The sequence below is a fragment of the Populus trichocarpa genome, chromosome 13 (assembly GCF_000002775.5).
Source record: "Populus trichocarpa isolate Nisqually-1 chromosome 13, P.trichocarpa_v4.1, whole genome shotgun sequence".
NCBI classification, from domain to species: domain Eukaryota; kingdom Viridiplantae; phylum Streptophyta; class Magnoliopsida; order Malpighiales; family Salicaceae; genus Populus; species Populus trichocarpa.
In genome coordinates, this window is record NC_037297.2 from 11,824,730 (window position 1) to 11,847,008 (window position 22,279).

The 22,279-nt window shown below is 33.3% G+C and overlaps 1 protein-coding gene across 5 annotated transcripts in view; it reads right to left on the reverse strand.

The window, feature by feature from the left end:
• Positions 1 to 22,279, reverse strand: part of LOC7494449 (DEAD-box ATP-dependent RNA helicase FANCM) — a 29,661-nt gene that overhangs the window by 1,299 nt on the left and 6,083 nt on the right. The window contains exons 1-23 of one of the 5 annotated variants that reach the window (XM_052446606.1): positions 9,003 to 9,153; positions 8,830 to 8,905; positions 8,581 to 8,595; positions 8,267 to 8,410; positions 7,981 to 8,019; positions 7,785 to 7,867; positions 7,568 to 7,682; positions 7,205 to 7,296; positions 7,064 to 7,118; positions 6,858 to 6,979; positions 6,657 to 6,770; positions 5,624 to 5,817; positions 4,949 to 5,079; positions 3,631 to 3,691; positions 3,440 to 3,510; positions 3,191 to 3,240; positions 2,964 to 3,129; positions 2,730 to 2,857; positions 2,311 to 2,640; positions 2,161 to 2,227; positions 976 to 1,626; positions 406 to 858; positions 127 to 178 (exon numbers count right to left, since the gene is read on the reverse strand). In XM_052446606.1, the coding sequence (XP_052302566.1) occupies positions 127 to 178; positions 406 to 858; positions 976 to 1,626; positions 2,161 to 2,227; positions 2,311 to 2,640; positions 2,730 to 2,857; positions 2,964 to 3,129; positions 3,191 to 3,240; positions 3,440 to 3,510; positions 3,631 to 3,691; positions 4,949 to 5,079; positions 5,624 to 5,817; positions 6,657 to 6,770; positions 6,858 to 6,979; positions 7,064 to 7,118; positions 7,205 to 7,296; positions 7,568 to 7,682; positions 7,785 to 7,867; positions 7,981 to 8,019; positions 8,267 to 8,410; positions 8,581 to 8,595; positions 8,830 to 8,905; positions 9,003 to 9,044 (3,251 nt within the window). In that variant the 5' untranslated portion in view covers positions 9,045 to 9,153. Of the gene's footprint in view, positions 1 to 126; positions 179 to 405; positions 859 to 975; positions 1,627 to 2,160; positions 2,228 to 2,310; positions 2,641 to 2,729; positions 2,858 to 2,963; positions 3,130 to 3,190; positions 3,241 to 3,439; positions 3,511 to 3,630; positions 3,692 to 4,948; positions 5,080 to 5,623; positions 5,818 to 6,656; positions 6,771 to 6,857; positions 6,980 to 7,063; positions 7,119 to 7,204; positions 7,297 to 7,567; positions 7,683 to 7,784; positions 7,868 to 7,980; positions 8,020 to 8,266; positions 8,411 to 8,580; positions 8,906 to 9,002; positions 9,154 to 19,750; positions 20,254 to 22,279 lie in introns of those variants that run through there. The other 4 variants (XM_024583999.2, XM_024584002.2, XM_024584006.2 and 1 more) reach the window with 4 other exon arrangements.

The following is a 22,279-nucleotide window of genomic DNA, read 5'->3' on the forward strand; positions in this document are numbered from 1 at the left end:
TATCATAGTATCCATAAATAAATAAAAAGTTTCTGAAAAACAGATAATGGTTATAAATGAAAAATCAGAATTCTGTTCAAGAAACAAGCCTGGCAGCATAAACTTTTCATTCAAACATGAACTTACTCAGCTTCCTCCTCAATGAAGGCCCTGGCACTGCCAACTCGCTTCTTTTTACCTAAACACAGGGAAAGTTTATTAGTATTATTGATAGTAATATTGCGTTTGATTCCAAAACATTTCACAATCATAGAGCTTTAGCATACTCAGGCTTCCATTCAAGACAAACAACAGGCGGACCTACTTTGCTAGATAAATATTTTTCCATGGCCAGAATGGGTAGCTAGATGCAACAGATATGACTACAAGCCCCATCACCATGCTTAACTTGGTTAGGACTAGTACCTGAAAAGGATCTATTAAGGTTTTTGATAGGGATTGTAGAATTTTCTATTGTGCCCTTTGAATTTTTTCTCTCTCCAATATCTCCAACTTTCCGCAGCCTTTTGAACTTGCAAACTCGTTCAACATCTTCTAACTTGTTTCCAGAACTCAAAAGCCAATCTTTACTGTTGCTGCTTTTTGTAAGATTTGCCGAGGGAGAATCAGTTTCCTCAACCACTGGAGAAATTGACATAAATCTACCTTTTCTTGCAACATTCTTCACCTTTAGTAGAGGAGTTTCAATTTCATTATTACTCGGAGAAACTGAAATGTTTTTTTGACAATCATGGCTATTCATGACAGTTTCATTTTTTTGTGAAGTCTGTAATTTTGACGGCAGTTCAGTGCACAGTTTCGTGGGTGAAATGAGGTCCTGAACAATAAATTCATTTGTTCCTTCATCATTTAACAGTCCTGCAAAATCCAAGTCATTGGATAAGTTTATTCATTCTTCACAGCAGTTAAAACTAAGCAAAGTTTTCGATTGTTGAGGTTTGAAGTACAAAGATTATTCTTGGGATAGATACTGACCGTTGTCATTGATTGGAGACTCTGGAACAATACCACTTTGAATCATATTTGTTAATCGGGGGCTCAGCTCAGAATCTTTGAAATTATTATTGAACTCATCAGCCTGCAGAGACGATGCCTTGATTCCCAAAACATCAAGAGACTTGCTGGCACAATCTTCTTCATTTGGTAGATTTCTCTTCAAAATTGGAGCCTCGGGAATTGTTTCCATCAGATCCAATGTTTTCTCTTGCTGGGAAATAGAGTTAGATGATCTAGATATTGCCAGAGTGGCATTCATTTTGTACTGTGTCTCAGAAGTTGTCAGGTCCATAGAGGATTTGTGTGGGGTGGTTAATTCTTTGTCCTTTTGACCTGGAGTCTTCCAACAGCAAGAATTTTGATTTAAGGAACTTTGACCCTTAGAATGTGCTGCTTCTTCGGAAGGAAATAAAGGGACAGACATAATTAGGACCTTCCCAACAGAATCTACAGATACATAATCTGAACCAAACAGATAGGAATGAGCTGGACGACATAGTTTGTTAAGATCCAGCATACTGTGCTCGTTGTCAGTTCTCAAGGTTTGTATGGGTGATTCTTCAGAATCTACTACTTTTTCCTGTGATTTGGTGCTTGGAGGATTGTCCCATGTCACTGGACCTGCAACATCTTTTTAAGAGCTTAAGCATATATACCAGATGAAAAACAAAATTGCAGCTTAGCATGGGCCTTTTAGATATTAGGCATCACAAGTAAAGAAGTTCCCTTCCTAAATTTGAACTTTTTAGAAGTAAAAATTATTTTTAAGACTTGGTAAATTTCCATGCAGAGGAAAAAAAAGGCATATGGTCAGAAAAATGCAGAAACCAGGTAATATATGTACATCCACAGAAAAGGGAATAGTCAAAGCGTGCAAACATACAAACACATATGAGATTTAATTGTGGCCCCCGAATCCATTTCTTATGACACGGTATTGGTTTTGCATGATTAATGTAAATGTCTTGAATGAACATATAAAGATTAAAGATCTCCTTGACTGCATAAACTAAATATATACCTCCTTCGACTGATTAAATTTGTACAATTAACTGCTTCATTGTTTTCTGTACCACTTTGGCCAATATTATATGAATAACTGCAAAAAGCTAATTGACTACCACGTTTGGCGTACAAGCATTTTGAGCTGTAAAAGATGATTACCTTCATTGACATTATCCCCTTCTTGAACAGGGTTAGCTTCCAAGCACTTACGTGAAGAGGCTTCATCCTACAACCATTATACAAACATATAAACAATAGAATCCAACATTAAGGAGAAAAAATGTCAAGAAACCAAGCTTGAAAGGAAACCTCAGCAGAGAAAGCTCCGCATTCCCTAGTAAATGTTAGATCTTGCAAATGTTGCATTGAGTCAATCAGCATCTCTGTACGGTGAGAATGCATTACTCTGTGCACTCTGGATGGAAATGATTGGAAACGAGGAAAGGCAATCAGAGATGGTGTCCAAGTATTTCCGGGGTGGAAATACTTGGCAAGTAAAGCAGTCTCTGCAACAGTTAGATTTTCTTTGAAAACTGGTGTCTGAATGGTATTATCATCCTTCACTTTCTTTCCACGAGGAACATATTGTTCAATTGACAGCTCAACAAATTGGACTTCTGGTTTAAAAATATGAGGAATCTGAAACAAACATAACAGAATTCTAGCTTAAGAAGATAAAAGTATTAACAACAAGGAATACAACCAGAGAACTTTCCAACAGATCTCACCATTCTTGAGCTAGAATGGAAACTGAAGCTATTTATCCCCCCATTATGCATATGCTTCTTTATTGCCCTGCTGTTTGCTTGCTTTCGCATGTAACCCTTCAACTCAGACCCTTCACAAGCTAAAACTAGTGAAACTTTGTCAAGGATCTAATTGAAAGGAACGTAGGGAACTGCAAAAGCAAACAGTTTTACAGTCTTCAGAATGAAAATGAAAATGAAAATGACAAAGGATATCAACTCGTCCATCATGCTTCCTTCCAGTTCTTCCCATGCGTTGAATCATTCTCAATGGTGATACATTAGCATCAAAACATACTACAAGATCAACTTCCATGATATCTAGGCCTTCTTCACCAATTGATGTTGCAACAATTACATTGTATCCCCCGGCTCGAAATTTCTGTGAGCAATTGAAGTAAGTGAATGCAAGCAGCTTAGAAAATACTATGTAACATAAATACCTGCAATACAGCCTGTTGAACTTTCTGTGATTGGCCTTTCAATGCTTTTCCTGCATGACTTTATCAGTAACTAACATCTCATAAATGATTGCCACATAGATTATCATGTTCAATCCAATTCCATAAATCATAAGAAAAAGGAAAGGAACAAAATAAGGCACATTGCAACATTTAAAAGAAGACAGTAGTTCCTTTTGGAAGGAATAAATGAGAAGGAAAATAAAAATAAAAATGAATAGAGCTACAAACCTGAACTTTGACCAATAAACTCAGTTGCTTTAACCAGATCTCCAATGGTTGCTAATGTGTTCATTATATCCCTAAATAACAACATAGTTACCCCGAGGAAAACTTTTCTAAGACGAGGAATGTGCAATAAAAGATTTAGAAATATTGAATAAAGCAATACAGTAAAAATGAACTTAAGAAATTCTTTTCACCTTACACTTCCTCTAAAATTGGAGAAAATTATAACCCTTGAGTTTTGTGGATCCTTAGTTTCTGCAACCACATGTTTGACAATCATATTCACCAGAAGATAATTAAACTTTCAAGTGTAATGAAATACAAGACATAAAATTCAAGATTAAAAACTAGCAATTCATTAGAAAGTAAAATTAACAGCATAAGTATAAATTCGGAACTGAGTCTTGATGATCCTAAAATGACTGGCTCTATATCAATCAACCTTGTTGAGCTTTGGCAACAGAAGAAAAATCTACCGAAACTGTAAAACCATTTCTTCAAAATAGAGACTAACATGGAATTGAGTTGCAATTAACCAGACAATATTGCTGATCCTCCATGGAATAAATACATACAAACATGTGTGAGCATGTTGCTCTACATTTCCTATCCACCGAAGAAGAAAAAACATAAACAAGTTCCACTGCAAACAACGATCTTATTTCATTCAAAATTCCTATCCAACAAACAGGAATGATCATAAACAAGTTTCATTGAAGAAAAAAATAATTATTTTCTTCAAAATCCATATTTACAATCCAACACCAATGCATATAGACATCTAAATGTCCACTTCATCCAAATAATCCTTGCTTGCTCATTTAAGTCAAGTCGCAGCTATTTCAGCTTCAGTACGCAAATTCTTATCCAAAAGATCAAAGGTATACTGGTAGATTCCAGGTTTGCTGGAGAAAGAAGCAACAGATACCCAAAATTTAAAAAGTTAAAGTTATATGTTGTTGCGAAACCTTTCATTTCTAATCTTTGATTTGTTTGTTCAAGTAGTGCAGTTACATTTTCTAGTTAGATGTTGAAGTCAAACCAACAATTAAAAATACTATGCCTCCATGTCAATGTAATGCTTTCAAACAAATAGAATGTCAATTAACAATAATTTTCAGGATGTTTGAAGCTTGAATGAAGGTGTGACAGCCTTCTTGTCCTAGGTGTGATGGCATGAACTTCCTTTTCGTTTCCATGCAGATTTAGATTCTGCAAATGTTTGCAGCATTCGATCTATCAAACAGCAACATAGTTTTATTCCTTTAGACCCAAATTTTGTCCGTAACACCTAAAGTTCCTTTTTTCCACAAAAAACAACCTAAAAGCACAAGTTTTCCAGCTTGATCAGGGACCCCTCCTATTGTGAATCTTAACAGCTGACAATTTAAGTTTCTAAATAATATGTGAAGTTCAACATAGTAAGGCAGAAATGTCAAGGGGGAGTAAAAAGCTGGCATGCAAATCAAAACTGCAATTTTTTTTATGTTCAAGAAAGAGGATGCCACTCACTGAAATGGTCAACAAGTACTTCCAACATTTTTGACAATTTGGGACTGGGTGCACCATGAGACAAGCTTTGTTGCATTAAAAGCTTTATTTTCCTAATATCTTCATTTTTACCCATCAGTCTTGCAAATGACCTGCAGCAATAAAGTTAGATCAGCCCAAGCCATCTGGATAACAAAAGGCAACCTATCAATGACCTTTAATACTGCAGCACCATTAAATATGTTCACATTAAAAAATTTCACCCATCAGCCTAAGCACCGTTTGGTGAAGTTCAGATGATCAAAACAAATGCCATTGCCATTGTCAAATCATCATACAGGGCATCTCTTCTTGGTAACCTGAGGGTATGGGCTTTCAGTTAGAGAAGAACATTAAATATTAAAGGATCTTTTGCAAGGAGAACTCTTTAATTCAAATCCTCAGAGAACCCCAAGTCCATACAAGAAAGCTCGATGGCCTCCCCTCCAATGACAATTTTCAAAAGCTAAACAACATAATCTTCTAGCGTCGAAACATTTCATCGTTACAGATACCACACTTTTAGATTGCTAAGGTCAGAAGATGAAGAACATTTTGATGATGTTTCATATCCAATGAAAAGCAGAAACTGACCAATGGAAACTAATGTTTAAATGATCAAGGCAGTGCTGGAGTGGAGAATGCACAAGAAGATACCATTGTTTCAACTTTTCTTCCAGCATCTCATATGCTGGCCTTATTCCATGACTTGAAAGGAGCTTACGGATGTGGTAAAGAGTAATAAGACCTCCAAAACAAGCTTCAATTTCTCCATATCTGTTCTGGGGAAGGTCCAGAGGAGGTGCTCGGCGAAATTTATCTCTTGAGTTGAGTAAATCAGGTGGGCTTAACTGTCATATTTTGATGTCGAAGTAAGAAAACCAGAAGAAGTTGTGGTTTCATTAAACAATGACCAGAACAAGGTAGATAGCATTGTAGCATAAAATATCATAGGAATTTTTTATTATTAAAAATGAAATATTAGTCCAACATGGAAAAAAAATTATTAAAGTATTTGCTCATTTGGAGTGGAGCAGCAGAGAAAAAAACACAATGGCATGTTGAATTAGCTCAAAGTCAATAATGAGACTTTTTACTTAAGATAAACGAAGTTACCATAGAATCAAGCATGGCACTAAATTATGGAATCTAAACATAACTTTCACTGCATAAATTTGAATAGTTAGCTTCTTTCTGATTTTTATGATATTTGGAGGTATATATTCATGTTGAAAATGGATGTCTAGAAAACATTTGGGGTCAACACCAGTGGATAATATAGTTCATTTGTTTTCTTTTCCCCCTTAATGTACCATGTAGAACTGATCTACATTTCCAAATAGATGCTAATTTTCCCTCTTTTCTAACTGCTCCTATTCATGAAATTGTTGGGCATTTTAATTGCCTATTGTGGCACTTTCAGGGTTGAAAATTTGTTAGATCAATGGCTAAAGTAGCTAATAAAGCCTGAGCAGGCCCTAAAGAGAAACCGTCATCCATACTGTTTACTATAACTCCTTTCAGTCGATAAATAACAGTGATAATAAAGCTACCACACTCTAAAATGTACATTGAAAGAAATGTTATTATTGCCTGAGAATTTATTGAATAAAGGAAAGCAGTAACATTAGCATGCTAGAGCTAACACAATGAAGAAAATTGAACGAATTTGTAATTTATCAAGTCATACTGTTTGATAGTCTCTATTCTGGAGAAGTCCAAGTGTAGAAAGCCTTGCCACATATGGACGTATCACTTCCAATAGCCGTTTGTTAATATCAACAGCTTCTTTCCCCAATGCAACCTAGGAACATTTCATAGAATATGTCAAATTCATTGGTAAATACAAATATCCAACAATAATTTTTTAAAGAGCCACAGCAGACCATACCTCAATTAGTTCAATCTTTCTGTCATGAACATATGGAATAACATCAGGATCACTTTCATTACGATATTCAAGAGCTGATATCTGTAAGTTATCAATGATATGCTGGACAGCCGGCTGTTTTGCTAAACAATTTGCATTTAACATAAGAGTTTTCAGATGTCGTGGCTACTTTTATAATGAACCTAATTAGATTATTTGTAACTTACATCCTGGAGTCGCAGTCAATGCTAATATTCTCAGTTGCACTGGTATGGCCAACAACTACAAAACAAGATTATCAAATAGTATCTCAAACCAGTAATTTATTGCCAGTAACAACAAAAACTAAAGAAAATAGAGCAACAAACCTCGCGAATTGCTACACAGTAAGAATAATTTCCTGATGCTCTATGAGCCTCATCAATTACCAAACAAACCAAGTGTTTTGCCAGACATGTTCCTGAAAGTTGCTCCGTGTGAGAAAACTATTGATGGAATAAACGAAAGAAATACAATGCAACGACAGCTGGAAATCTCAGGACATATATTTTCACATATTCTGTATGAAAAAAAAAAAAAACAAAGTCTTCCATCTTCCTTAACAAAATTCTTATTCACTCGAAAAATTCACATATCATAACCATTTTATGTTCACATAGTTTCCATGTAAAATATATTAAGGTGTAACCTTTTTGTAGTTAGGAGTATTATGGCGTTACTAAGAATATTACCAGATTGAATATCCTTTTCCAGCACTTGTGGAGTAACAAAGAAAACTCGTTTAGTTTTCCAAAAACATGCCCTTTTTGTAGGGCATACCTGGCCGGTCATATCAATTGTCCACTCCTGCAATCAGTTTATTACAATAACCGTGACAAACTAAAGTTCCCAACCGAAAACCAATATGTAAGCAAAGCATTCCATTGACAACTAAATTCAACATCTTACTTGTGGTATCCCCACAATATTATGGCATGCTTCTATTTGTTGCATCACAAGCGGTCGAGAAGGAGCAGCAAAAACTATTTTACCTGCAATGAAATACGAATACACATCATACCTATCAAACATTCAAACCTATCAAACATAGGACGCCCACGGCATTAACTGCTTTCAAGTTAACTCATTGTACTAATTCACTCACCACTAGATTTTTTCCCTAACCCATAGCCTTCCATCAAATCTACAAGATATGATGAAACATCCATGCAATTGATAGTAAAAACCAAATTAAATTGTATTGAATTGACAAAAGATCAATCTGATAACAATTATTTTAATTATAAAATAAACCGAATTAAATTATTTTATTTTAATAATAAACCGAACCCGATTGAATCGATTAACCAACACATTTTATGGTTCAAACTATAGTTGGGTTCTAATAAAAAATTGTGCATTTACTGAAGCATCCGTGTGGAGAGATTTACCATCAGGAAACCATCTGAAGTAGTTATACATAACAACAGCAGCAATAAGCGTCTTTCCGAGCCCAGTTGGCAATGCAACCAATGTGTTTGTAAATAATGCGGTCTTTGTTATAGCTAATTGATATTCCCGGAGAGGTACATTGACTGTAATATAAGAATCGATAGCCATATTTATCATCCAGAAAATAAAATAAAAAAATCTCTAAAAACAATAAAATTATTCCTTCAAAACCCAAAATTTCACAAACACCTTTTTTGCCTAAACCCCCCTAAATTAATAGAAGAAGCATTGAAAGAGAAAAGGTGTTAAAGACCTGGGTAAATCCAAGTTTTAGCTGCCTCGGCATCAATCTCAACGCAACACGGCCTCCCATCACTGTTGAAGATGCCATTACCCTGATGATGTCGGACCTCAACCGTTGGCTTCACCGGCGGATTCGCTCTGCCAATAAACTTATCGAGCGTGGATTGCTTGGAAGTCGCAGTCTTTGTACATGAATAATAAGAAGAATTATTAAGAATATTAACGGGAGGGGTAAAATTGGAAGAAGAAGCTTGATTAATTGTAGTAGATGAAGGGTTATTTGCTCTTTCACAAGCGGAATCGATTTCTCTGACTGCTGCCTCCCAATCAAATTCCTGCAAGCAACAGAGTGAGTGAAGTTAGAGAGAGAGAATTTAGTGAAAGATTGATTGCTGGATTGGAGGTTTAAGGAAACAGAATTGAAGAAGTTACGTCGTCGTCGTCGATTATTTGGAAAGGAACTGTTGATTTCATTTTCAAATTCACAACAATCTTTGTTTTTTTTTTTGGATTTGGATTTGGCAGAGAGATGCAGAGAAAGGGAGGAAGGTGATTGATTGGCGGCAAAACTTGAAAAGTTAATTTTAGCTTCAGCTTGTAGGTGTATGTACGAGATTCTGTTTTATTATAATATTTTTATTTTTAATTTAAATTTATTAAAAAATATTTTTTTGATATTTTTTAAAAGTAAATAAATCATGTTTGAAAATATGTTAAAGTTGTGTTTTGAGTTGTTTTTTTACTCGAAAATATTTAAATAATTTTTTATTTTTTAAAATTTATTTTTTACATCAACACTTTAAAATAATAAAAAAACTAAAAAAATTAATTTTAAACAATTTTTTTTTCAAATTTTAAACTAACAACGTTTTAACTGCATTATCAAACACACCGATAAAAAACACTTTCCTGTGTTTTTGTGTTTAAAAATATTTTTGAAAAAATTTAAACTATTTTTTATTTTTTTTTCTTTGTTTCAAATTAATATTTTTTTAGTGCTTTTAGATCATTTTGATGCGCTGATGTCAAAAATAATTTTTAAAAATAAAAAAAAAATATTTTGATATATTTCCCAATAAAAGCACTTTGAAAAGCAACAGCAACCACACTCTCAAACATACTCAGTTCTAAAGATGATCTTTAGTATATTACAATCCTAAAGATGATCTTTAGTATATCACATAACAGCTAGTTATTTAAGTCCAAGATATATATTTTAATTTATAAAATAAAATTTTTTAAAAATATAAAATTATAATTTTTACGTCAAGCTATAATTTTATAATTTTTCCTATTTGATTCCAAATCACAATGACATAAACCCAAAATCACATGTAAAATATGCAAGAATGTGTGTGTGTTAAAGAGATGCTGATAACCGAAAGATAAGTCTTTTTCCTATTTGTTTTTGTGTCTCTCTCTGAATCAGGAAATATAAAAGTGTTGAAGGTAGGGTTTTGTTCATATGGTCGGCGTATTAATGGGCTTTATATTTCCTGAATAGTTGATTTCAGAACCATAATTATATTTCCTGAATAGTTGATTTAGAACCCTAATTTCTAATTTTTAACACTTTCAGCCAACAACTAGGGTTTGCCCCTATTCTACAACCCCGCCCGAGAGAATACTTTGGAGATTGCAAGTATAAATAAAGTCTGTCTTTATTGGAACTTTTGTTAACTTCTACTTTGTTTATTTAGGTGCCTGAAATCCTATTTTAAATTTACAATGGTCGTGCAGCTGTCAGACGACATGATAATTGAAATTCTATGTCGATTACCAGTAAAGATGGTGATGAGATTGAATGCTGTATCAAAAGCATGGCATCGTCTCATATCTAATGTTTGTGCCTCGCTATTCTCGGCCGCCGCGGCGGCCCATCCTTCAGGCTTTTTGTTCCTCTGTTCTTTTCAAAAAATTGGTGGGTTGGGATACTTTGCTGCGTATGCTAGCTATCCCGATGTTCATGATTGCTTGCGTGGGCCAGACCGATGGATTTGTGGATTCGTATGCTTGTATGTTGCCCTTCATGCTTTCTTCTGATCATTATTTTGATTGTTGTAATGGGTTGCTCTTGTTTGTTAGAAGAGAGCAACGAGAGGCTCTTCCGCATTATTATTTTGTTTGCAACACCACTACCAGACAATGCCTTGCAATTCCTAATCCCCGTCCACGAACTGCTCCATTCGCCGCTGCAATTGCCTATGATCCTGCCAAATCTCCTCACTACAAAGTTGTTCGCTTTATTTATTTTGAAGAAAAAAACTTCTTGCCCGGTAAAGGTGGATATATTTTCTTCCGATACCGGAAAGTGGGTTAGGCGCCGGGTCATGTTATCCACCGAACTTCCTCATGCTGCTGCTGATGCAGATGAGTATGGTTGTATCAGGCGTTCTATTTATTTGGATGGAATGATTTACAAGCTATCCTTTGTCGTCAACTACCTCATCAGGTTTGACTTAAATGCGCCGAGCGATGTGGCTATTGAACTCCCGCACAAGAATGCCGCTGACCGCCATGGATTCATTGGGATGTCTAGAGGAAGCTTGTATTATTCATATCATGACGAGTCTGGATTGATGATCTCCATTTGGCTTTTGGAAGACCGTTGCAAACGTGATCCTTTTTGGAAACTCACACATCGCATCTCAGTGGACTCCTTGACGTCCAAATATCCTGACGTGCGTAATTCAGGCTTTCATTTTCATACATATGCTATTCATCCAGCTTCTGATATTATTTTTCTTGGAAACCCTACCATGGTCATAAGTTACGATCTTAAATCCAACAAATCCGAAGAGGTTTTTACATTGTCTAGCGGATTAAAAATATCATCGGGCCAGCATTTTGTACACCTCTACTCTCCCTGTTATGCTGTTTTGAGTAATTTTGATAATAATTGTGGTTAATAGTCCAGTTGTAAGCAATCTTTTTATAAAAACTATTTATCCGTGCTCTCTGAGATGGCTAGTTATGGAATCCAAAACTTCAGGAAAGCTGTTTTACATTGATGCTCTGTATTCTATTTTTTGAATTGACGTGCTGGTTTGATTAATTTGTTGTAAACTAAAACTGCTAATTCTTTGCTTAATTTGTTGTTTAAGATACAAACTTTTTCGGCATTTGTTTTCTTCTTTCTTTCTTTCTTTGCTTTTTATTTAACAGATTGCTAATGAAAAAGATATGGGGTAAGAACAAGTGTATACTTTTTTAAGGTTGTTGCCGGGATCAGGCCAAATGGGGGATTTTGGGGTTAGTTCTACAAAATCAATGGGATTAATGGAGGCTTGGAAAAAAGTGAGTAATTCTTTAGTACATAGGAAAACAATTTTCACATCTAGTTAATTCTTTCTTGTGATTTGCATAGTCTTTAATTTTTTAATGTTTCTGTTTTTCGTTCTTATTTCCTTTTTTTTTTTAGTTCAAAAATCTTGGGTATCTTAATGGATAACACTATGTTCAAGCATCATTTGTTCCAATAAATGTAAAAAGAAAAAAAACAAGTCATTAACGATAACTAAAGACTAAACTGAAGAAATCAAGAGATATATATAGATTAAGATATTTAATTTAGTAACGCAAGATAACTAATTGAGACAGATGATTGGAATTTCACCATGTCACGTTTTAGAAACATCCTATTTACTAAATGTAGTTATTCATAAAAGCGACAACTATCTTTTCATTGTTCAGAATAGCGATATTTTGTAAATGTCATGCTTTTAAATCGTGACAGGGTGAAAATATACTATTTCATAAAATCTTTTTTGAACGGTGTTATTCGTCATGTTTTTACTATCATTGTGCTAATTGTTTTTTTTTAATAAAAAAAAAAACTTGAAAGGGAAGAAGAGAAGCATAATTGAAAATTCGAACTTCTCGGCGTTCCTTAATATTCCTAGATGCCCCCATTAATCGCCCTTATTGAATGCTATTATGCAAAAATGAATGCATTTATTGTAGCAGGCCAGCCACTCAAGTTAAGTTCCGTGGCAATGAAATTGAGAAATGTATTGGACTCTGCTTTGAAGGGAAAGGATGTTGATCCTCAAATTGTATGGACGGACTTTGAAATAGTGAATGGAAATGCAAGAATCAAAGAGAAGTCAACAGGTGCCAGTAACGAAAAGTCAATAGATGCAGCAGCCTTTTTCCTGTAATCGGCAGTAAAAGGAACTCATAAGCATCAAATAAAAAGCTAAGGGATCGAAATGAAACTCGAACTTTTAGTCTTTTTCATGAAGAGCCACGGGTTTTTAGTCCTTCTCATTTCCCCATCTCAAACTTTTATTTTGCATTGTTTGGTTTTGTTAGTCCAAATTAACCTTCCATTGCATTTTTTTGTCTAGGAGAGAGGGCTGAATTGAAAGCTAAGGGATTGAAATGAAACTCTTAGATAACATGGAGGGCAAGATGAAAATCTTGTTGAAACATTCATTTTAATTCTTTATATTTTTTAAATATTAGATGACCAACCCCTTGAATTTGAAGACAATACATTTCTGTACCTATCTTCATTTTTCTCTTTTTCCAGTCCTTTTTTGTTGGGAGAATAGTGAGAGAGAGTCGTCGGATTCAGGCTTAAACAGAGAAAGTGGTCATCGAGGAAGATTTTGGCCACCATTACGGTTGATTTTTGTGTCAAAATGTTTTATATGATAAGGAGGGTTACGTTTAGGTGTTTGTTTACCTTGAAAACAAAAACAACATATCTGAGCTCGAGAATACTATTTGTTTCGGGTGGATTTCAGGTTTTGGGGCATTTAATTGGCTTTTTGATTGGCATAAATTGGTTTAACAAGGTCTCTAGGGTGTTTTCTAGGTGTTCTGAGTAAAAAATGGGTTAAAAATAAGATTTTGAGTAGGGGTGTGCATTTTCGGTTCGGTCCGGTTTTGAGCCAAAATAAATAACCAAACCAAAATTATTTTTTTTCAAGTTTTTGAACCGAACCGAAAACCGGTTCGAACCAATCATGTTCGGTTCAGTTTGGTTCGGTTTTTTTTCCTTCCAAACCGATTCGTCTTATTTATATTTTCATAGTTTTGTGCCTATTTTCTGATAAATCTTAGCTTTCTCAACAAGCTAAACAAGATAATATCCAGAAATCCAACCCCAATTTTCTTTTTGTTAGGTCCTTGCTCAAAAATTAATCTATGCGCAAAAGATACACAAAACAAAAGGAAAGAAAAGAAGCCATTTGACTGGAAAAAAAAAGTGAAAATCAAAAGATATGAATTATTCAAATGTAAAACCAGAACGAGAGGAAACCAATTGCAAATTTTTACATAGATCCACACCATCTATTGAGTGTGTGGTGTTTTTATGCTCGATTTCTTCAATAAATAACCAAACTTGATGTCCAATCTTCAACTGGTTTGACATAACAATCTTCTCACAATACCAACATCAAGAAAATCAAAGAAAAACCTTTTACTAGTTTGACATAACAATCTTCTTTATGGGTATGAAAAATGACATAACAATTACAAGGTTAAAAACAAATGTAAAAGTAAAGAAAGACGTGCCTGAACCAAAAGAATTAAAATCAGAAGTAAAGAAAGGTGTTATAAGAGGACAGATGAGCATGGAGCAATAGGAGCCTAACAATTCCTAACAATTATGGGATGTGGAGTCCAGAGGAAAATCAGAGAGAAGAGAGAGTGAGAGACGCAGAGAGCAAAGGGAGGGGCGACTATCTTTAAAGAATGTTACTTTAGGTTTAGGGTTACAAAAAAATATCTTATTTATCCTTGTTTTTTTTTTAAGTGCTGGCCTGGTTGAACCGGTTCGGTTCAATCGATTTCAGACTTTGAAAACCGAAACCAAACCGAACCGGATTTTTTTGTGATTTTTTAATCGGTTAATTCGGTTTTTTTTTGTTTTTTCGGTTTAATCGGTTATTCGATTTTTTTGCTCACCCATAATTTTGAGTAGAAAAAACAAAGGACCTTGATTTTTCGGGCACCATAGTGTCTGAATACTGGGTTTCCCAGTCGACGCGTCCTCTTTTTTTGAAATATTTGGGGTGGATCACAATGCAATGCCCGCCCTATTAAACCTTCTTTTAAAAAATAAAGGCTCATGCTTAGGCCTAACTTTGCATGCCCGCCCACAAGCTGTTGCTTTATTGGGTTGGCCTTGGGTTTGGCTTACCAAGCCCAACAACGGCAGACATTTTTCTGTTTTTATTCTTCCTTTTTTTTTTTTAGTTTTTTTATAAAAATAATACATTATTTGTGTATATTTTTTCAAATAAATTTTGGGTTTATGTTTTATTAGACTGTGATTATTTTTAAATGATATTAGGTATGTTTAATTTTTAGAAAGGTAGGTACGATTCATCTGTGATTGTTTCTTAATTTTATATACATTAAAATTGTTTCTTTTTAATATTGATTTTTTTTATAAGATTTTTCATGTGTGCAGCATTGCATTGTTTTTTTTTATTATTATTCAATAAATTTATGTGTGTCGGTTTCTATTACAAATTTTATGTATTTTCATATTACAAATTTATTTTGATAGATAAATTCATTAAATACAACCAAGTAAATTACCCGTATTGCGATATTAGATATCTTGATCTTTATTTTTCGCTTGGTTTTCTCAATTTCATTTTTGTTTAATGTTGATGATTTTTTTTCATTGTTTTACATAAATGATTATTGGGTTGTTTAATTAGATGTGTGTATAAATTTTTCAATTTATATCTAGAAGTTTTTTTATTGTAAAAAACACATTGAGGAATTCTGTATATTCATTTTTTTTATTATGTTTTGATGTTTAGGATTTGATGTTTGTTCCTGTGATTGTTTTTATTTTTTTCCTTGAATATTTTATGAAAGTTTCATTATTTTCAGTTTCACCTTTCCATCCAAATTTATAATGTATTTTTTTTCTTTGTCCTTTTGATTTTTGTCATTTTGTTAATGTTTTTATTCTTTTCAATTTAACTCTTAATTGTAAAATTTGTTGTTGCCTTTTTATTTAGTTTTTATTGCAATTTTAACATTCATTATTTTTCTTATATTTTTTTATTTTGGATTTTTTTGTGTTGTTTTTTTTGTGATTTTAACCCTCACGATTTTTTTATATATAGTGCTTTCAGTATTATAACCTGAGTCATAGTTTAAAAAGTTAACATTAATTGGTCAATTTGTATTCTCGATAGAAATTAGAGGAAAAGATATAAAAAAAAAACCCCTAACATGGCCATCTTAGGGTTTGTATGGGAAAAAAATGGTCATATTACGAACTGAAATGAGGTTTGGTTGAGTTGATGAAGTGTCTTGTTAAAGGAGGTGAGGTGACTATGACGTAAATGAATTTTATTGCTTGAACAAATATGTTGTATTAGATAAATTGTACAAATAAGATAAATCACATATATTAATCGGAAAGATAATTGATTTTTCAAAACTAAAATTGTTAAGTTAGTGGATTATACTCTTGCATAAAAATAAGATGAAACATTGTTCATGTTGTATAAGTGGCGTAATGACTAATACTAACTTGCAAGTGATAGAGATGGGATTAAGGGGGAAAATAAAGTAATTTAAGTGGAAGAACTTAAAGGAATAAAGATAGTATGTTTCAGCCTTTAGTAAGCTTTAAAGAGAACTTGATTGAGAAATGTTATAAATGGGTTCACAAGAAAGAAAATCCACAAAATAGCTATGGTTTAAGGGTAACAAGAGATTATGAGTTGAAAAAGAATTTATATATACACACATTGATAAGTCACGACACATAATTAAAGGAGGACATAACGAAAATAATGACAAGACCTTACTTGAATTCAAATAGAAGTAGGGAACTTATGATAGTGGTTATCAAGTTCATAGATTGAGAACTTGACAGAAATTGTTACTTAACTTCCAGAGGTGATTAGGACTTGAAAATGACTAAATTAGAGATAAGGATCTTCATGAAAGTTGTAGTTTAAGATGTTAGCTTTTCAAAAAAATTGACCTTGCTTAATTTGAAGTTCTATAACTCTAGATATGGATTACAAACTATCAATGGGTGAAATCAAATCTTACTAGACAGAATTGATGACGTGCAGTGATGGGTAATTTTGAATGTGTTCATAACAGAACTAGGTCTTCCACCCTAAAGCAAAGTTGTAGATTTGTATCTTATCTTTTCAAAGAGTTAAGTCATGTTGAAAACTGAAGTCTATAACTTTACTTATGATTAAAATAGTAAGCAGGGCTCTTGAATAATAATAATAATAATAATAATAAAAAAAACAAAAACTGATCTAGAAAATGTTATGAACCAATTGAAGGAATACAATCGGGAAACGAAATTAATACATGGTGATGAATTTATGTGGATGAAATTGGAATGGTATGAGAATGCTCGTCATGGTCAACTTACGAGAGGTTACTAATGGTATCTCTTAATTCCAAACAGGAGAGGCACCTGGAACAGGGACGACTGAAGGTTCATGAACTCGGGTGATTGAAGGAGCAGGTAGGTGTATCACACCTCTTCTTTTCAATTAACATCAAATTAATGCTAGGATATAGATTTTACGAATTGCTAGTTATGACAAGTTTTGTACTTGAATATGGACATATTGTGCACAATGAAACTAGATGGATATGTGATATGCATGATTTGTTACAAAGATGTTGGTTGATGATAAAGAATTGTTAAATTGAAACTAGGAGGAGAAGTGAGAGGAAATTATCATCATAGTGTTAATGATTAAAGCTCTTCTGTGAAGATACTTAGTTCCGTAACTAAAATCGCAATAGGAATAGGGCTTGGCAACCATGGTAACGAGGTTAAAGTCAGATTATGGTTTTGATACTTAATTACTATGATGAGTAACTAAGGAAATGATATAGTTGGATACTTAGTTCCCAAAAGAGGGACAACTAAGGTTATGGTGTTAATACCAAGTCATTGTAAGATTGGTGACTATGGATTCAGCGAAATCGATGCTTCATTATCAAAATATCAATAAGTAAGGAAGTAAATATCGAACAAGAATTATTGGTAATAAAGAAAATAAGCTATGAACATGAATCATCAATGATGAAGGAATTAAATTATGAGTAGGTGTTCTACACCTACATCCTTTTTAAATGTACATAATAGTGAAAGTTTGTTTAATTTTTGGATTATATATATAAATGCTGCAAAAAAGAAAAACATTTAATGAAATAGGTAAGAAATGGAAACATACTTGATTAACTATTCTGGTTAGGAATAGTTAATAATATCAATGGATTCCATTGATATCGGCATTTTCTGGATTTGATTAGTCGGTCCCGAGTACGGGAGGCTAATGGTGTTAGTAGGGTTTACTAACATCGGCATGATCACCCTAAGACATAGGGAGATATTGAACTTGATTAACTATTTCGGGTTAAGAATAGTTAATGATATCGATGGGCTACATCGATATCGGCATTTCCTTGAAACTTGATTAGCTATTCCAAGTATGAAGGCTAATGATGTCAAGGATCCTTGACATCGACATTCCTGAGGATATTTCAAAGTACTATTAGGACTCGACCGACTATTTTATGTTAAGAATAGTTAATAATATCAATGAGTTACATTGATATCAACATTCACGATAAACTTGATTAGTTGGTCCTGGTAAGGGAGACTAATGATACTAACAGGATTCATTAGTATTGGCATTACAATCCCAATGTTTTTGGGAAGAAAAAAAGATTGATTGACTATTCAGTGAAGGATACTTAATGATGCCAATGAATTGGTATTGGCACTTGCTTGAAGAAATTGTCCTTCGATATTAATATATGATATTGGTTGAAAATTAAAACACACAAGTTGTTTTTTCGATAACTTAAGATTTCCCCGGGGAGACTTTGTCAAAATTTTAGTAGAAATTTAGGTGAATTTTTTCAAAAAAAATTATCGTGTTTTTCCCATGTTACAATTGTTATGTTGTCTCGATAATTAGAATGTTACAATTATGAAGATATATTTCTATAATATTAGCAAACATTCATCTTATGTATTGAATTGTTGTTTTTTTTCGCTTTGTTTTTTATCAACATCTTATTTTCTAATGATATTATTAAATTAATATAGTTTATTAAACTCACTCGAGCCAATTATCTTAATATTATATTTTTTTTATTTTAAAAAAATTATCTTTTTTGATATTTTATATCAAAACAAAGTTTGACCCGCATCGTAACGGACCAGCACTATCTAAACAATGAAATTCATTGCATTTTTTTTATAAAAAAAACAAACACATGCTTTGTCATCAGCCTTTTTTCTAAAGGCTATAATACATGATATATATTCATAAAAATTTTCATGCAAGTACATATGACAGCTATAATATATTTCTATGTGAAAAATAATTTTTTTTAAACATGACAATAATTATAAACTCAATACTATTAATGAGTACCCAGGCAATTTTCATTATGACATTTACTCACAAACTTTGCATCTATTAATAACAGCCGTTATATAACATAACAATCATTGTTTAATGAAATTCCAGAATCAGATCTCCTCATAGAATTCCAGCCTTCCTTCGCCCGGGAATGGTGACAGTTGTTGCCTACTTGCCTGCCTTGCGCAGCTTTGCTTTGAGTCCTTTCCTCTCTAGATCTGACCTCGCCCAAGGGAAGGTGTAGGTAGCATAGCGAGATGCTTCACGCAATTGCGCGAAAGACCACCTAAGCTCAAGCAGCAGATACTACCACATACAGGAGAAGAAGTTATAGCTCCAGCTATAGCGCTTATTAGGAATTGTCCAATTCAATGAATTCCAGGGTACAATTGTTTTGGGTCCTGACCGCTTAGAGTTGGGTCCTGCCCCCAGCAGGACCCAACATAGCTTTGGGTACGGTTGCATCCGGACCCATTATTATCGGGTCCTATTCCAGCATGATCCAATAGAGTTTGATTCTTCTCCCAGCAGAATTCAAAATAGCTTTGATCCGGCTGAGAGCAGGACCCATTCGAGTTGGGTGCTGCTGGAAGCAGACCCATTCAAGATGTACGAAGACCAAGCTGCATAGAGCACACTCGCATCAAACCACTTGTTATCCATTAATTGAAGACATGGGATAAAAAGAGAAAACCCATTTGACCATGTACAACAATTTTAAAAAAAATGAAGAACAAAACTCCATATCTCTAATACCAAAAACCAAGAAATTAAACTCACTTGTAACAAGACCTTCAAGAGCTCTGGCCCTGAGTTGCAAGAAAGGAAGAACTGAAATACCCAAAAAAAGAACAGCTCTCTTCTTGCTGAAAACAATGTCCTTTGGAACCTCTTGACCCATACAAGCAGAAACCACTCTCCTCCTCCCGGTCATTTCATTATTATTGCTGTTCTTCTTCACATGAAAAGAAAGAGGTTGGGAAGAAGAAGAAGAAGAAGAAGTGGAGGAAGGAAAGTGAGAGTGTAAAACATAAGAGATTCCCATTGAGAAGCACGTGGTCATGGCTTTGTGTTTGGTTTCTTGATTGAGAATTTGTGATAGAAAGGATCGGTGCTGTGGTTCAGTGGGTTCTCTTCTCTTGCCTCTCTACAGTGTAAGCTTTTGTCTTTCTTCCCGTATCGTGTTATTTTTACTTTCGGCACACACAATGACGTTAATGCCCTTCCAAGTTGAAAAACAATTGCCAAATGTGTATGCGATCGGCTGCCGCTGCTAGTTATGGATGGCACTTGGCAGCATCCGCTCAAAGGAAACAATGTTCGAATTAGTGATAAATAAATAAATAAATATATATATGAAAGGAAACAAAATTTATATTGAAAAAAAAAAGATATGTGTGATATTACAAGAAAAAAAATCAAAATTAATATAAAAAAATTCCTACAATAACAATTCAATTCAAATTTATTAATCTAACTCTTCCATTGTAAACAAGTTCACCAATTAACCTTCTAAACTTAAAAAAATCATAATTATAAAAATTATTACATTTATGATTGATTATTTAGTCAAATAAAAATTATTAAGTAAAAGTAATTTCAAATGTTCATTTTTTAAACTAAAAAAAATTAGAGAGTTGCTTTTAAAAAGAATATTTTCCCTTTTATATGCATGTCAACATTATGTAAAGTGAGCAGTAAAATCCAATAATTAGTACCACTCTATTTGATGAAAGGATATGGCATGATAAAAATATATTATGATCTAATATTAAAAAAAATACATTAACTTTTTAAACAACAAGAGGAAATAAATTATGAAAATTCCAATATGATATTGGTTGTGAATATTGAACTTTATGTCTTGCTTATAAGACACTAGTTCATTGGTTCGCATTACGCCGCGGGCCGGATAAATTTTTTAAAATAAAAAAAAAATATTAAGAGCATGAAGAATTTTTAGGTGTATGCACGAGATTCTGTTTTATTATATTATTTTTATTTAAAAATATATTAAATTAATTTTTAATTTAAATTTAAATTTATTAAAAAATATTATTTTGATATTTTTTAAAAGTAAATACATCATGTTTGAAAATATGTTAAAAGTTGCGTTTTGAGTTGTTTTTTCTCTCGAAAATATATCAAAATAATTTTTTATTTTTAAAAATTTATTTTTTACATTAACACTTTAAAATAATAAAATAAATACAAAAAAATTAATTTTAAAAAATTTTATTTTCAAATTTTAAACTAACAATATTTTAACCGCATTTTCAAACACACTCGTTAAAATCACGTAGAAACCATAGCTACCACAATCCTAAAGATGATCTTAGTATGCTACATAACAGCTAGTTATTCAAGTCCAACTAAATATTAAAGATATATATTTTAATTTATAAAAAAATATAAAAAAATATAAAATTATAATTTTTATGTGAAACTATAATTTTATAATTTTTCCTATTTGATTCCAAAATCACGGGTAAAATGTGCAAGAATGTGCGTGTGTTAAAGAGATGCTGATAACCGAAAGATAAGTCTTTTTCCTATTTGTTTTTGTGTCTCTCTCTGAAACAGGAAATATAAAAGTGTTGAAGGTAGGGTTTTGTTCTCATGGTCGGCGTATTAATGGGCTTTATATTTCCTGAATAGTTGATTTCAGAACCATAATTATATTTCCTGAATAGTTGATTTCAGAACCATAATTATATTTCCTGAATAGTTGATTTCAGAACCATAATTTCTAATTTTTAACACTTTTAGCCAACAACTAGGGTTTGCCCCTATTCGACAACCCCACCCGAGAGAATACATTGGAGATTGCAAGTATAAATAAAGTCTATTTTTATTGGAACTTTTGTAACTTCTACCTGAAATTCTATTTTAAATTTACAATGGCCGTGCAGTTGCCAGACGACATGATAGTTGAAATTCTATGTCGATTACCAGTAAAGGTGGTGATGAGATTGAAGGTTGTTTCAAAAACATGGCATCGTCTCATATCTAATGTTTGTGCCCCGCTATTCTCGGCCGCCGCCGCGGCCCATCCTTCAGGCTTTTTGTTCCTATGTTCTTTTCAAATAATTGGTGGGTTGGGATACTTTGCTGCGTATGCTAGCTATCCCGATGTTCATGATTGCGTGGGCCAGACCGATGGATTTGTGGATTCGTATGCTTGTATGTTGCCCTTCATGCTTTCTTCCGATCATTATTTTGATTGTTGTAATGGGTTGCTCTTGTTTGTTAGAAGAGAGCAACGAGAGGCTCTTCCGCATTATTATTTTGTTTGCAACACCACTACCA